Raw genomic sequence first — 17,578 nt, 5'->3', positions numbered from 1 at the left:
AACTCTTCAAATATGCACAAATGTACAATTTGACATGAAATGAATTATTGACTGTATCTTAATGCCTGAGGATCAGTGGAAGAGACTGCCCGAGTCTACTGTCATATGATGGACGACGGACTTAGAGCAACAAAGAGTGACAGTCTGCCTCTTTCAGAGTCACTGGTCTATTCATACTGTTCACTGGGATTGTCTGCCCCCCTGAAAAACAATGCAACACCCTGTGGTGTTTCCGTGCTGTTCCAAAGACTTAATCAGCTCATGGAGGAAGTGAAGAGACAAGGCACAACAACAGGCAATGCATCATGGTACAGAGGACCGAAAGCTAGGGGCTGTTTAATATGACCCTTTGTGTGCACTGCAGCTTATTCATCAGAGCAAAATGGGAGCGGCGAGGATAAATCCATCTCATCATCCACCAGATGTATCGCCTCAAGTAGACCCCATTCAAACTCATGTTCATGTATGCCATTATTTTAAAATGTATATCAGCGAGAGCTGTGTGTACCACTCCAGACTAGGATTGCGTGCCGTCAGCCCACTACATGATGCGTGTATTATGCTGACATGCCTTTTCCTGCATACAGACTGTGAACAGTGAGGCGGAAAGGTCAGTGAAGCTGAATAAAATGCTCAGCCAATCAGAATAATCACACAGGTTTGTCTGCGCTGCAGCAGGTGAGAGGAGCTGGATGAACACTGTTATCCCTCCCTGAACTAATTTCTTGCTCACTTTGACACAGGTACCTGCCGTTAATCATACGGAGGAATTAATGCAGAGCCATTCAGATAAGAGCATTAAACTACTGTAAAGACTCGGTCTTACATTGGCTCATTTAGTGATTTTACAATTTCTGTGTCCACGGGGGCAATTGAGGAATTAATCGAGGAGAACTGCAGCAATCTCAGTGATGTAGCCCACAAAAACAGAACTAATTAGTGTGACTGACATTAAAAACTGACCTGAACATAAAGACGAGCACTCATGTTGTCACTTGCTGTAGATATACGACATTGGCAAATACGCCATAATACTTCATTTTTAAAGCCCCTCTTCACCGAGATACATCTCTCTGACAATCAACAGTTACCCTAAATAGCACCCCCTCCCAAGTGTAGGTACCACAGCCATTATTCTTTTGGTCACAAATGAAATGACAATGAGCAACATTAAGAAGATCCCTTAGAGGAGAACAAGGAGGAGATAATGGAATCACCTTAATGGTTCCCCCGCTGTATAACAAAGAGAGAGGAGAGAGAGAGGAGACATGTTGGATGTAGTCTGCTAACAAGAGGTTTGATCTACAGGAGGTTGTACTGAGCCGTTTCTTGCCATTATTCATTTGACACGCTTACAAATACGCAGCTATTCGACACAGTAAAACTCAGGCCCATAAAGAAACCCAAGGGTTGCGTATAAAACAGGATAAACGGCTCACCGTGGTCTACTATCATTGCCTACTCTGGTGATACAAAGTAAATGTTAGTGTCTGTAGTTCCACTGTGAGAGAGCCATGATGACTGATGACAACCTGAGCACAGTTTACAGACTTCTACAGAGCCGACCGATCTACAACATACATAGGAAGCTGAACTGATGGGTTACTGGCGAAAAGCAGTGATGTTAAAGCAGCGACTACAATATTTTTAGCCTTCAATCACCACCACAGTAACCTGTGCTACGCAGTTAACTTGCCGAGCCGCAGGTTAAGGTCTGGAAAAGTGGAGTCACCACAGGTAAAGGATAATGTACAGCGAGCCGGTTGTTATCGCAAAACAAACCTTGACACGGTGATGCGGCACAGGTCTTGAATCAGCCTGCTCACTATATATTATCTTGCTTTGTACTAAAGAAAGCAATATGTTGACATAAAATATTGATTTTAAAATGATTTTATTGATTTTCTGCTACACAGAAATAACTAATTGTAGAATCCCATACTTGACCCATCAGAATGGAGTATTTACCAAAGCCGTGCATTAAGCCAACATAAAGTACACAGTAAAGTGGCACGAAGAGAAGCTATGTACATAATTACACAGTGTTTTAATTCAGCTGTCTGTACAATCAAGTAAGACAGAAATGTAAGCCACTGCATAAATACAGTGTATGACCACTTTGCATTTTTGCCCCTGTAGTGGTAGAAGTAGTAGAAGCTATTAATAGCAAAGCTGTCTCTTTTGCCTCCATGCAACACATTTGTTTTCTGGTGTGTAAAGAGCATTAGAGCCTCCAAAGGATGCTCTTGTAGCTGGTAGATGTTCAGTCTTGTGACTTGTGACTTTTAATAATGCAGCCCTTCCTCATACACACTGTAGAATATTTCTAGTGCCTCATTTTGTATTGTTTGCGTTACGCTTGTTATGCTCTTCTACTGACCATCTCCCTATGCAGAGTTGTCTCATCTATTCTTATCTATGAAATTACAGTCTCATTCTGTCCCTGTTGCAGGTTATTAGGAATTTAATTCCCACCTATTAAATGTGTGAAAGCCCATAGCTGGATCAGAAAATCTTTTCCGATTAAAGCCGATAACCTAAACTGTCTGACCAGATATCTAAGACCGCTAACATTAGGCTGAGCCCACATATCTCTGGCATAGCCGGGTTGATCTCGCTTCATTACACAGGTCCCAGGTGTGGGAATATCTGATACTTTCCAAGCAGAGCAGAACTTCTTTTTCCTGCAAGTTTTTACTGAAAAACATGCAAACTTTAAATGCAGACTATGCCTTTGGCTTAAATTGAAATTTCTGTAGTATCTAATGCTCCTTTGAAGTTTGAATCTCAAGCCCAAAAGAGTGAGAAAATGGAGAGAAAAACCCATTGGAGAGATAAACTTATCTGTCCTTCAGAAAACACAGCATCAGCTTATAGGTAATGAATAGTGAGCACCTATGCTGTCCCCACTCTGACTTTTACTTAAGACTTACATTCTTCTTTCCCTGTTCCCTCATTTGTGATTCTTGTGACTTGGCTGTAATACTATGTCTTGGTCCAGCCTCTCATTATGTCCTGTATTTAATTTTCTACCGTTTTTTTTCCCCTTTTTTCCTTCCATCTCTCCCATCATTCACCCAAGACCGTAATGCCTCCCCCTCTCTGTCCCTCTGTGCCCTTTGTCGTCTCTACAGGCACCATTGATCCAGGGTTACTGAAGTGGGTCCCTCCTAGCCTGATCTGCAGTCAGTCATGTGACCACTGAGCTGGCTCTGTCCCAGGGCCAGATAGCCATTATGAAGACTGACTGGTCACAGCAGCGCCCACACACTTGGCAGGCTGGCAGAGCTGCCCCCTGTTGTCTCTTTCAAACAAGCCCTCTCTAACGCCAGACCGCCGGCGCCACCTTAATCAGAGCACTGCTTAGGTGCCCGGACGAGCTGCCCTGGAATCTGGATTGCTCTGGAGAGACTTTAAAATTAAAAGCCTGTTTACACCACACTTGGAGCAATGATACTGACTCCTCCCTCTGTCTGCACTCTCCTCCATCAGGAATGAAGGGATGTCAGAGGCACATATGGCCGGAGAAGACGAGGGGGAGAGAAAGAAAAAAGAGAGAAGAAAAGGGAGCATCTATGAGACAGAGAAAAACAGACAGAGCTGGAGAACAGACTGGCTATTAGGCGAAGCCTTCTGTCACAAACTCCCCCTCCCCTGCATTCAAGCCCCATCATCCAAGCTCTCAGTGTGAAGGACACCCAGACAGACAGCCCAGAGAACCTGGGCTGCAGACTGTCACAACTCTCATCTCGCCTGATAAAAGTCTTGTATGCCTCATCCATCCCTCTCCACTCTTTCCTCTGCAGAATGTTAAACAATGTGGAATAAAGAACTTCCCTGATCTTCCTCTTGCAACAAACAAAAGGATTAATAGTTATGATCTATACCATAAAACCATCTTCTTAAAAAAAGTTCTCAATGCAAATTTTGTGATACAAAACAAACGTATAATCATGAAACTTCACAGGCGGTGCAGCACAAACTGAGAGTAGTTTGGGTTTTATTAGTCTGTGAAATTTGTTGTTTTGTTCCTGCAGAAGCAGTGAGATGCAGCATTGCAACACAGTGAAATACAGTCATGGGGCTTGACAGCGCCCCAGTGCTGCCTGACTAATAAACTTTTATGCGTACTAATGCATCCTGTAAAACATCAGTCATACGAAAGCCTGCCTCCTCCTGAAGGTGACATACCCCTACTCGATATTTCATCGCCAGGAAACTGGAGGCAATTTAAAAACTGAGATGCAGATTTCGATCTGTAATCACATGTGAATAAAGACAGACTCTCTCTTTAAAACAACGTCTCTCTGTATGTGGACAAAATTCACAAAAATCAAAAGCAATGGCATTTAATGATTTATAAAAGGTGTGCGATAGGGACCCCTTCAGAAAAAAGCCATTCATTTTTCATTCACATCCCTCCCTTCAGAGAACAACGCTGGATTAAGGTGATTTTGCAAAGTGCAAGCTTAATCTCCCATTAGAATCCTGAGGTAGTTAAATCCTCACCATCTCCTCATTCCTCTCTCACCGATGCTATAAATCTACATGGTGACAGGGCCTGTCGTGAAGCTGCTGAATTAAACATGCCAACCTTCGCTTACTCCTCCTTCCCCTCACTAGGAGAATAACTGAGCAGAGGGACAGACAGGAAGAGGAGAGAGTGCTCTGACAACTGCCCCACTGAGCCGCCAGACACGGCCCTCAACGTTGCTGCTGTGTCCGACTGTGGAGAGGAGATGTTAGTGAGCCAGGTGTGTGTGTGTGTGTGTGTGTCTGTGTGTGTGTGTCTGTGCTGTTTCTGTGTTGACAGTTCATACCTGGGGCTAGAGGTTTGATAAGGCACTGATTCATTGCCCTTTGGTTGAGCCTGCCACTATCGTCCACCTACATCTCCACCAAGCTGAAATCAGACCTGTAATTTCACCCCAAGGCTAATGCAGTGTGATGTGCACGTGTGTGTGTGTGTGTGTGTGTGTGTGTGTGTGTGTGTGTGGGTGGGTGGTTAAAGGGGACATAGTAGGTGAGAGACTATGAGGAAGGAATCTGTGTGTGAACGAGTTGCCTTCTTCCTTCCATCTTTCCACAACTTACCCCAACCTTACAAGTGTGTGTGTGTGTGTCATGTTGCGTTTTAGAATGAATAATGAATGTTTGCACAGTGTGGCATCTTTTTAAGTGCTTTCACTTGTGTGCGTGACCATTGCATGCAAGATATGGTGGAAGGCAAAGTCTGTACAGATCCAGTATGACAATCTGCCTTGTGGATAGAACACTGCAAGCGGCAGGGTTTGCGAGCGTGTGTGTGTGTGTTAGTGTGAGAGAGGGAGAGAGAATATGCATAAGAGTTTCCACAGAACCTATTTTTCCTGTTTGTAAATCGGTATAATTCCCTGACAAGATACAAGACAGGAGAGGAGGGAGCTGTAATTGCCTAGTCCACTTCCTGTGCGGTATGTCATGTCGAGCCAAATAATGTTATTCGAAAATGCAAACAAAACTCACAAGCACCCGCAGAATGCCTACCGCATGCAACATGCCCATCAGACCAATTAGCAACTGGCAGTTTCCCGAGGTGGCGATTTTAGTTGACAACATTGACATTTGCTCATCATTAGAGTCCAGCTGTTAAATGATCAGATTGGATAAACTGGTCAAAAGTAGACGATAAAAGCTGTACAAACTGGATTATTTACAGGAAAATATGGCTGTGTGAAAACACAAAAAGCACCATTAATCCTTTTAGCCATGCTAGGCTAGTGATGGTAATGTCGTCTGGTCCACCATTTTGGTCCAGACTGAAATATCACTCCAACTATGGGATAAATTGTAATGTACAGACATTCATGGCCTCTTTGAATCCTATTGACTTTGATGATCCCCTGACTTTTCCGCTAGTGCCACCACGGTGTTGACATTTATGGTTCTGAATGAAATTTATCGAACAGCTGTTAAGATAGATTGCAATGATATTTGGTACAAACACTGAACCCTTTATAAGGAAATGTCATAATTATTATATTTGACATGACTTTACCTCTAGAGCCTAGAACTTCAGAAATTACACGTTTTCCAATACTTTGCTCTGTGATAAAATACCTCCAAAACTCATTAGTCAGTCTCAACTGTGCTTTGTATGTAGTGCTAATTAGAAAATGTGAGCATTGTTAGATAACAATATACCTGCTAAACATCAGCACGTTAGCATTCTGATTGTAGCATTTAGCTTCAAACACTGCTGTGCCTACACACAGCCTTACAGAGCTACTAACTTGGCTGTAGATGCTTAGTTTTGTTGCCAAAATCACCTGATCCCAATACAAGCATTTGAAATATCTCTTTGCTTTTATTTCACAAGTGTGTGTTACTGTCAAAGTACAATTTCATCACCACTGTAGTGAAGCTGCATCTGGCCAGATGTGCTGTGACATGTGAAGGAGATAAAAAAAAAAAAAAAGAGAGACTCACGACATCTGCACTTGCACGATGTGGCGATCCAGCTCTTGCCATCTGCCAAGTTCCATCCTCACTGCACTTCCTAAATCACTTTCCCCTCCGTTGTTTTCATCCTATCACTTTCTTTTCTAATAACTGCATATGTGCATTAACACCCTCACCCACGCATAAAGGCTGCACACACTCTGTTTTCAGAGGGGGGGGTGAGCTGTAATTAACACATTTGGATTCATTTTTTATTTCTGATACTAATTCCTCACAGCTTTCTACTTAACAGTTCACGCAAACCGCAGAGGCTTCTATGACATTATGATTATTAGATGGGGCAGCTAGAGAAGTCTGGGTAAGTAATCTAATGAGCAGGTGCAGAGGAAAGGAATTAACAAGACGGGCTGGGAGAAAGGAGTGCAGCACATAGAAACGCCGTTCTGTATTCATAAATAATGAAGTAGATAATTACACATCAACACATTTTTACGGAGTGACATAAACACCACATGTTCCGCCTCAATTTACAGTTGCAAAACATAGTATGTTCTCAATCTAAAGTACTCGGTATCATGCTCAACACTGGGCTACATATTAGATAGGGCAAGGTTATCAGGAAGGGTATTTGTTAGAGCAGATATAACAAAATATGGACGACTGGGAGAGATAAAATGCTCATACGAGGAAGCCATGTGAAGTTTACTGTCACAGGCTAACCTATTGTTGCTGTCCTGTGCACTGGAGCCTTCTGAAATATTATTTGCCACGCTCTCTTTCATTTTTCATGCCTTTCCATTCTGCATTAGCAACCTGCCCAGAAAGCTTACTGTAGTTTCGCCGTTTCCACGCCGGTTCCGCTGTTCCCCCCACCACCCCACCACCCCACCACCTCACCCCTCCTCTTCAGCAGTCAACCCACATCTTCTTTGGTGGAGTTGAAATACATCTCTAAGGGCGGCACCTTATGTGCGCCTTGTCTCAGCCTGGTTATACCAAACCTGGGCTCACATTCACTTCCAAAATTCACTACTACAAACTCTATTCTTTCCCATTCACATTCTTCTCATTGCACCTTGCATGTCTTTATCACAAGGCAGCTTAAAATGATTTTAAAATATTTTCTATCAAATGACTTTCTTCTATTTTAGCTTATTCAAAGTCCTACTGGATAAGAGCACTAGCCTAACACGTAAAATATGAACTGCAAAGGTTTTCAACCCATTAGTTTGTGTTAGATCTAGCCTTTTTCATACTTGAAAGGCAAAGTTCAACACAAATATGAACATTTAAAGACTCCTTTGGTGCTCCTGAAATTAAATTATTACATCACTCTCTCTTAGCAGCCTTTCAGTGTCAGCAGAATAAACTTGACAGTCCCTTCTTTCTCAAGGTATAAAGTCACGATGCTGACAATGATCGCTGAAGAAAAGCACTTGAGCGCACTCACAGACACACACACACACACATCAGCAAGCACACACAGAATGTGATATAAGTGCAAACACACCTTTGCGCACACACACAACAAAAACAGTGGCGGAGAGGCAAGGAAAATTGCAGTATGAGGGAGAGAGATGTATTTTACACACATGAATTAACAATCCATTATTCATAGGCAGTACGAGCTGCGAGCGTCAACACAAACATAGCAGTAACCCGATTCTGCCACACGATAGCCTTGGAGGATCACAGACACTTACGCAGACTCTTTGCTCTCTGGGATCACACGCAGCACTCTCCCGAGCTCTCGTATCTATCTGCACAGCAGATCGATTCTAGAGGCACTCTTAAAGCTCTGGTCAAAGATCCATAAACTGTGTCCCTGGCCTTCGCAGGCCTATACTACAGGACAGACAACTGATAAGTCCCGCAGCATTACCACTACGGCTCTGGTAAATTCTAATTCCTCAAGCAAGTACATCAAACTTATCAGGTGACAAACCTCACTGCAGTCAAATCCAGTATTAGAAGTTTCTGTTTGAAAATACACTATACCTGTCATGTCTGTTCCACAAACATACATAACTTTTGCATAGCATATACGCAGCATTTTTGACAGGCCGTATAACATGATTCATACTTGCCTCTTTAACAAGGTATTCAGTTACACATCTTCTGAACTTGTTCTGTGAATCATCGCATTGTGCTGCAACGTTAGGATGGCATCTAGAGGCTCTCACATGCAAAAGTGAAATAGATGTGTGGCGCTAAAGCAACCTCAGCAAGTAAGAGGTGTTGTTTTGGTTTTTTTTTTTGTAGATAAATTACCTCATTTGTATTCAGGAAAAGTTTCAGGAGAAACAAATAACTGACATTAGTCATCACAAAAGACAAAGCCAACAGAAGCACACACACATTAATCTGCTGCTTTTCTCCCCTTAACACCTCTGCAAACACCCCGTTTCCTATGTTTCCAAAAAGTGTTTGATGTGAGTAATGCAAGTGCAGATGGTATCCATGAAACGAACGTGCGCATGTGCCCACGCACACAAATGCATGTAGAAATGAATGAAATTTTTAAAAAAGTGGAGGAAGATTGAACATGTGGCATGAATTATGCATGCTTATAGTCTCTTGTCATCTAAATGCATGTCTCTGTATTTGTCAGTTTGGTTTGTGTGTGCTTTGCATTTATTTGGGACCTCAGATCCACCCCTGTGGAATGGTGAGGGCGAGACAAAAGAGAAGAAAACTGTCGAGAGAGAGAGAGAGAGAGAGAGAGAGAGAGAAAAAGAGAGAGAGTATTAATGAAGAGGTTTTAGTACAGTCATAACAAGCAGCTGGGCCTTATAAACACACAAACACACACACACACACACACACACACACACACAAACAGATACAGATGCATCTAGCTGAAGCATTTTAAATTATTAAATGAGGGCATGTTCACACACAGGCACACACACACACACACACATAAGGGATAATGGTATAAAGGCCTGTAGTGGCTCCTTTTGTAGGAGGCGTTGTAAATTTTTCATTAGAGGATATGCAGCTCCCTCTCTCCATGCCTTCATCTCTGGGCTCTGTCCTGTGTCCTCTGGCCATGCTCCCCTGACGCCTCCCTGCTTCATTCGATCCATCTACAGTATTTGACCCAGTGAAGGGGAAGCAGCTCAGACAGACAGATAGGATGTGTCCCAAAGTGCCCGCTTCGCCTCCCTGTCAGCTCCTTCTCCTCAGTTTATGTGGTCATATGAATGAACGCCTTGATTCAGAGTGGCCTTCAGGCTCCTTTGTCAGCAAGCGTGCAACGATGGCAGATTATAAGCACAGATTTGAGGAAATTCAAACTGCAGGATATAGAGGTATAGTGTACATACTGGCATAATTTACACATAGCACATTATCTATCTTTAATGAGTCATTAACTTACTATCTGAGGTTTGAACTTTCATGCATTACCCTGATGATTTACAGTACATTAACAGTACTGTCAGTCAAAATTTTAATGCTTCACAAAAACTATTATAAAACTAATTAACTCAGGCTTCAAGACCAAAATACAGACTGAAAACAGTGCAGAGCACCTTATTTATGTATAGGTGTAAATGAATGTAGGACATAGGCAGTATATGTGTGTCTATAAAATCTATAAAATGAAAAGAATAGGGAAGAAAATTAAGAGAACGAATTAGCCAGCTTTCCAGCTGTGTGTGTGTGTGTGTGTGTGTGTGTGTGTGTGTGTTCTGGGCCATGCATGATAAAGTGAGTGAAGCAGGAGACAGGAGCTCCTGAGATACAGTGAAGACGTGCCTGATTGGATGAATGAATGGGGGGACCTCACATTGTAATTAGAAGTGCTACGCTCCCCAGCGGGCTTTACCATTTTAGTGTGATTACACTGTGTGATTTATGTGCTCAAAAGACCTGCATCACTCTTGCTAAGCAAACTTGCCACACGTCACAAAGCTTCAGCCTTTTGTATTTCAGCTGCTTTTTTCTTCTTATACTTACTGATCGTGAAGTGGATTTGACTGAAGCTGAGCTCAGAAACAAACCATGTTATCAGCTGGAGTTATTCAGTTTGTTTTGGGTTTTTTTTGTTTAGGAGATCAGATAGAGTTGCTGAAAGAGCTTCCACATTCTTTCCATCACAGTTAGTTTTGCCTATTTCATTTCCTTTATTTGTTATGGATGCATTTCGCTGTAACCAGTCTCCCTTTCCCCTTGCATTTCCTCTTTCTCCCCTCGGGGTGACATGCCTTTTAAAGAGTAAGCCCTGAGGTTTTACAGACTTGTAGTTCTTATTTCCTTTTCCTTTCTCTGTTTAAATATTTTCTATCTGCAAATAAACTAAACCTCGTACAAATAAACAGGCAGATTTTCAAAAGAATATCAAGCAGGATCTGGATGCAAAATTAGTCAGTGTGATACGCTCACATAGATGTGCCACATGTATCCACTCTATTCAACATTTAATTTCCCCTTGGCATGCATTTCTCCAGCAGTCTGACCTGCACATAAAATAGTTTGCACTTTCCAACACAACTTCCCCAAAGATACAGACCAGACGAGTGCTAATGGGTGCGTGGGGCACAGCTGGAGAAAACTGTCAATTAAAGTTTTAGTATTGTAGATGAGTGCTCATGCATTTCTTTGAAAATCTGTCTCAATAAATAAAAAAAAAAAGAAAGTCATACCATGACTGAAACGCTATGAGAAACAAACCAAACAATGACACTAGCAATAAGCTCTGTTCTGCACCTTCCTCTTCTTTAAGGCCTCTCATTTCCATTGCTTTCTATGCTCAGCATGACAGGATATGAAAACACAAGCGAAGGCTCACTGTCAGAGGCAAAGAAAACAGCCAGTTGCATCTCCAACAAGGCCCAACTTAAAGATGACACTGCTTCCAAAAATACTTAGAATCCCTGCTTTATTGATGGATGTTAAGCAATACCAATGTTAGCTGCTACTTGCATTTATATAAATAACTGAAATTCCCCCAGTAGTGGCAGAGAAAATGTCAAAACATCAGGGACAATCACCGTCAGAATTTAATGTTTAATGCTCCTATGCTTACACTTGTATTCAGAGCTTTAGCTCAGCAATGAAGCTGCCATGACAGGCAGCTATTCAACTTTGTCAACAAGGCTGATTTCCACATGCTAACTTTTGTTTTGGAGCAATTGCAGGTCGTAACTCGCCAAAAGACAATCTGGGGTGATCTGTACCGTAGTCGACTGTAACTTCTATTATCAAAATCACACAGACGAGGATGTAAAACTCCTTTAGAAGTACCCCGATGACTCCTTCTTGGTGGCTAATCAACCCAAACTCCCCAGATAAACATTTTTAGAAGTAGATGCCAAAAGACGTACTTAGAGAAATACTTCTGCATGTCTACTAAAAATAAATCTCCCAAAGTCCCAATAGAACAAGAAATTTAAGTTTAATGAGTGGAATTCCTTAGTGTGCATCTCACTGATTGTCTCACTGTCTTTGTATCCGTTTCTCTCTTAAGCATGTGTCTCAGGAGACAACATAAAAGTGGCTTTCTGGAATTAAAGCGTTACTGCAGCAATAAGCCCTTTCTCCCCATCCTTCTTTAGTGTGTGTGTGTGTGTGTGTGTGTGCAACAGTGAGAGACACTCTCCTCTCCTCTACTGATCAGCAGCATGGTGACTCCTGATATACCACAGCACCATGTGATGACTATGGGCTCAGACTGCAAAATGTGACAGCAAATGAATAGTGTGCCAGGGCTTGTGGAGTGACAGTAGGTATGAGTTGGCTATGAGAGAGAAAAAGAATGTAGTTGTAATTCAATTGTGACTTTTAATTAGTTCTTCTTAAATCACATTAACATGAGAGACACACTAAATGTCATAATGCGCCATAAGAGCTTAACCAATATGTTTATACCTTTGGGCATATTATTGCTAGTGTATCCTCACACACACAAACATGTTTTATGCAGAGATGGCAGAAGCTAGATTAGATCAAGATGATACATATTGTTCTGATTTGCCTATTAGGAGGATTTATACATACAAATGCACATAAACACTATATTGCACACATTCACCAAACACAAACACGCATAAAAAGGGACAAGTCGGAGACAGGGGCTGCAAGTGAGGTGAGGGGGTTAAAGCCGAGGAATGCGAGAGAAATTTGCAACGCATCACATTAGAGGCAGCGGTGAGGAGGCTGGGCTGACGGGAGTAGAGCAAGATTTATATTCAGGGGAGGACAAATCTTGGCAGGCATGGAGTACCTATGTTAAGAGGCTTGGGGAGAGGCGGGGGATCGTATTGATGAGGAAGTCCAGGAAAGATGCGTGTGGGTGCAGGATTGTGGTCCTGTGGGGATGCTCTGTCTACGGCAGCAATATGGGGCTCAGACAGCGGATTAGTGTTTCTGCTCCATAATCAATTTGCTGTCTGGATCCCATTGCACATAACCCTAAACATCCACTCCTCGCTTGATCCTGCAGAATCTCTCTCCTTCCTTCTCCCTCCACCAATTTCACGTCGTCTCTCTTCCACCTGTTTCACCCTTTGTTTGTTTCATCTTCAAACCTTCAGATGTCCAGTCTCTGTAAACTCGCACACAAAGCTTTTCAGAATTCACTTTTATCATTTCTTTTTTCCCCACCAACCTTCCCAAAACTGCCCTTCTCCTTGTATTACCCTGCAAAAGGTGTCATTTTCCACTAGCCACAGTAGATTCTGCACCCACTGCAATTTAGGGCAATACGGGGGAGTTTGGGAGTAATTATATCAGGGAGTGAGTGTGCAGAGATGTAGAGGTTAACCTTGTTGAAGGGCATACTATTAGCTCCATCTCACCCTTGGGTCCATGCTTGCCGCCATCTGCTCCAGAGCTTAGGGGTCATAATACTGGCTGACCAATCAATAGCATATTACATGTTGGCACTGTGCTCCTGCCATGGTCGTGAGTTTCTTTGCTTATTAAATGCAAGGCATATTACACTCCAGAGAGGAAATGCTGAACATTTCCCACGAGCACGCAGCGCCGCAATATCAACAGCACGAAGAGAAATTAAAAATTTAATATCTCTTTGCAGAAAACAAGCAAGTTGCCCATCAAAAGTGTATTTTGTGGCACGGAGGACTATTCTCCTATTCAGCCTTCATCTTAAATAAAATAAGGTTCTTTTCTCTGAGGACAGATGTGCTGGCATTTGGTGTCTGGGTCGGTGTATGCATCGATATATATATATATATATATATGTGTGTGTGTGTGTGTCTGTCTGCGTCTGTAGAGGGGCAGAGCTCTTTGAGATGAAAGCCCAGAGAGACGGCCAGGAGGAGAGGCAGAGACAGCAGGTGGTGCTAGGAGCACTCCTGCTCCGGGTGAAGGAGGCAGAGTGGTTTTCGTGTCAACAGATCAATAAGTGTGGAACTGGAGAGGACTATCCATCTTAGATTGTCTGACACTGACACAGATAAAGGTGAAATATGTAGTATAGGCAACAAAAAAAAAAAAAAAAAGACACAAACAAACTGTAAAAGCAGCTGAAAAATTATATGGCTGCATCTGTCCAGTCCAGTTTCTCATCCTCCCTTACACACGCCTGCAGGCACACACATACATAATAACCTCCGGGATAGTAGAAATGTAAATACCATGCTGTATCAGAGGGCGAGACTTGACCCTAATAATGACACAACTACTTGTCTTGACACAAAGGGCACACAGTATGCGTGCATATAAACACACACACATGTACACACACACACACGTGTACACACAGCTCCAGCCTGTCAGCCACTGTCCATGGCCCTCTCATTGGACCAGGCAGATTGTCACCTCTTCTGATTCCAGCGGGCGCACACACAGATGAGCTACTAATTACCTTGCTGGGGCACTGACGTGACTAGCATGTGATGGGGTTGGTTTGGAGGCATGGGACGGTTTCTGTGCACAGGTGACTCTGTGTCTGTACTGAGTTTGTGAGTGAGTTACTTGAGTGGGAAAAAGACTTAAGAGGGGTGTGTGTGTGTGTTATTATGCACGATGAATACTCGTCAGTCTCGAGGTGGTCAACGGCATGAGTGAACAGGTTTTGAAGCGTCGCTAAACTCACTAAACATAAATGATTATGAAAAGGTAAGCATGAATCACACTGGCGGTCTTACCTTGGCCTGGCCTCAATGTTGTGCTGAAAGCAGAGAGAAAGAGAGAGAAAAAAAACATGTTCAAAATCTTCGCACAGGTGTTGTGGACAACAAATAAAAGGTAAACAACATCATTCATATCATCTAGGCCCACAGCTGGTGGGCTCTAAATCTGACCAATTAATTTTCACTTTCATCCACCAGTTGCGCTCATGTATATTCATGAGCTTTTAAAGGACCGGTCTGGAATAAAGCACCAAGTGAGCCACAAACATTATTCACATGCTGGCCTCTCTGTTTAATTTGATTGGGGGCATAAAGGTTTTTTCAGTGTCAAAATGATGGACGGGCCACACAAACATTTTGAAGTAAAAGGTTTATTCATGAGCCAAATGAAAAATTTGATCGTATCTCAGATTCTGTCAGTTTTAAGAAGATGTAATATGCTTTATTTCACAGTGCTTGCTCATAACATTTAAATTATTGACATGAATCTACACCAATGTGTTAAGTATTTACAGTAGCAAGCTAAATGCACAATTACAGCATGCAAGCACCGCATTTGAAATCGCTGTCATATCCTACAGCCAGCTTGTTAGTTCTTGATCTCAGTTGGTTTATTTTCAGTCTCGAGGACCTTGAGCATAAAACGGCCCCTTTTTGTTACCTTCGATATTCTGCCCAGCAATGATTGCACTATAGCACTGGACACTGGCTGCCAGCGCTAAAATGGCTGCTTGAGAGAGGGATTTTGACACTGTGTAACTAACAGCGTCTTGGAGGCAGTGGCTCCTTGGCAGCACAGCAGATGAGAGGAGTTCTGATGAGTGGAGGCTGCGGAACACTGACTGGCTGTCTGCCTCACTGACAAAGATTTGGCTCTAAATTTAATTAGCTTCGGATCTGGACAAATACAGAGCTTCAAATATTGGAACCATGAGAGATTTTTCTTGGTTTACCTTGTCAAGCACTTTAATAAACTCAAAAGTCAATTTGTGAAATCAGAGTGCAAAACTGACATTCGCCAAAGGAGACTGGTTGACTGGTTGCTGTACGGCTGCCTCCACAAAAAGTACACATTTGCAAACATGCGTCTGTTTCTCCATTGTGTGGTTGGTTAACTGATCTCTCAGCAGTTAAGAGCAAACAGTGGCAGGTTTTAAGACTCCAAAAGGAAGAAAACGTACAAAATCCCCTATTCTGCCTCAAGTCTGCTTTAAATGAAACCTGCAAATTCACTGTTCTTCACTGCTTCTTAAAGATATACCTGATTTTGTACATTTAAATGGTTAAAGACAAAAGGTGACATGCTCCTAATAAAAACTAATTATGTTGCTTATATTTCTAGATACAATTTAGTCTGTAACACATAGCTGGTTGTTTAATAAGTGGGCTCTACACTGGATATCATTCATTTAAAATTTTATTTACTATTCTTAAGTGAGTAATTGCGACACTTTATATGCAAACAAATGTTTGCATATCAACGACTCCCCTGAAAAGGATCCAAAATCAACAATGAGGTTATTCTGCTGACAAGTTCTGTTGTCTTTGATACCCTAATAATAGCTTCTTATCTGCCCTGACATTGTCATTAATAATATGAGGGCAGTCATTCCTGTTGATCAGATGGAGACAGGTGGTATGCTATGCTACATATAAGAAGGATATACTTTATCACTATTCTGTCTGGTTTCAACTTGACTACATTCTACACTTGTCCTTTTTTTTTTTGACAGTATTGAATTAGTAATATGTACTGTATTTCTTTGACATTTGCTTTTATACATATTACACCAATAAAAATGAAATACTGTTATAATCCCAGTTGTGTGCTTTGTTTTCATTTGGTCTAATTAAAGTGTTTTTTAGTGCTACAGCCCACAAAACTGAAAAAAAAAGTATGCTGTTAGAAAGAAGCCGACAGCTATAGAGCCTCGCTCTGACTGTTACCTTTGCAACAGAATAGTAAGAAATCAGACCCTTAGGGTTGAATAATTCTAGGTTCAACATTTCTTATATCATTCATGTGGCCTTGGACAGTTCAATCAATATATGCACACATAAAAGGTACTCTCTCAAAGCTAAGAATGCCTTGACTCGTGTGTCTGTCATCAAGAGATGCAAGTGGAGGCTGCTCCATTCAATAATTCAAAAACAATACCAACTTAATGGAATAACGTGCTCTTGAACCTGTATTTAAAAATGTGTGCTGCTAACTCTCAGTGGAGAACTGCTGTTTACAATTAAATTAGGGTAAATTAGTATCTGTGATGAGCCCAACAAGTCTGTTTTTCCGTACTGACCACAATGATCCATAAGAAATGCCTACATTTCTTAAATTTAATTCAGTCAGTCAGTCAGAAAGACAGATTATTGAAAATAAACCACCAACATGATACATTATTGATAAATTATCACTCTTCCTTATTTTCAAATTGTTAAAAACAAAAGCTATTCCCTGACATGCATTATATGTGAAAAATTAACAAAACTACAAAAAAAAAAAACTGAGCTTCAGCTTATTTAAAAGAAGTAGAGGCATTGGGCAAAAGGCTGTGTTGTTTTAAATCAGCCTAAGAGCAATGCATTGAGACCTGGGTCACGGCTGAGTCAGGGTTTGGTCACCAGTGTGGACTCTCAGTGCCTGGCTAATGAAGCATCTTGGCTTTGTTTTCATGCTAGGAGTCCTTTACAGCAGTGTTGGGCCGCCCACCTCTGCTTTTCTAAACATAATCACAGAACCTGTTCGGTCATTCAAAATGTGGCCTCAAGCAGTTGCCACAATAAAGTGGGTGTGTGTTTAATCATTGGGTTGCTCTCTGTGTATCTGTCTGAATGTTTTAGATTATACAAATCTTTCTGTGCTTTCACTAGGCAAGCAGAAATACCATTTCCTACCCAGTGACAAACAATTTTTTTTTTTTAATTACTGTACAGTCATCAGGAAATGTTCTAAGCAAACACACTGTGTGGAAGTACAAATAAGTTCCTAATGGTATTTTTTAATGAAAATGTGGAGACTGAAAATTTTGATAATA

The 17,578-nt window shown here is 41.8% G+C and overlaps 1 protein-coding gene across 2 annotated transcripts in view; it reads right to left on the bottom strand.

The window, feature by feature from the left end:
- Positions 1-17,578, bottom strand: part of trim44 (tripartite motif containing 44) — a 42,878-nt gene that overhangs the window by 9,699 nt on the left and 15,601 nt on the right. For both annotated transcript variants that reach the window (XM_070830691.1, XM_070830690.1), the window contains exon 5: positions 14,559-14,581. In XM_070830691.1, the coding sequence (XP_070686792.1) occupies positions 14,559-14,581 (23 nt within the window). The remainder of the gene's footprint in view (positions 1-14,558; positions 14,582-17,578) is intronic.

The sequence above is a fragment of the Pempheris klunzingeri genome, chromosome 5 (assembly GCF_042242105.1).
Source record: "Pempheris klunzingeri isolate RE-2024b chromosome 5, fPemKlu1.hap1, whole genome shotgun sequence".
In the NCBI taxonomy this organism is placed as follows: Eukaryota; Metazoa; Chordata; class Actinopteri; order Acropomatiformes; family Pempheridae; genus Pempheris; species Pempheris klunzingeri.
The sequence above is the reverse complement of the archived record's forward strand: the minus strand, read 5'-3'. Positions and strand labels throughout refer to the sequence as shown.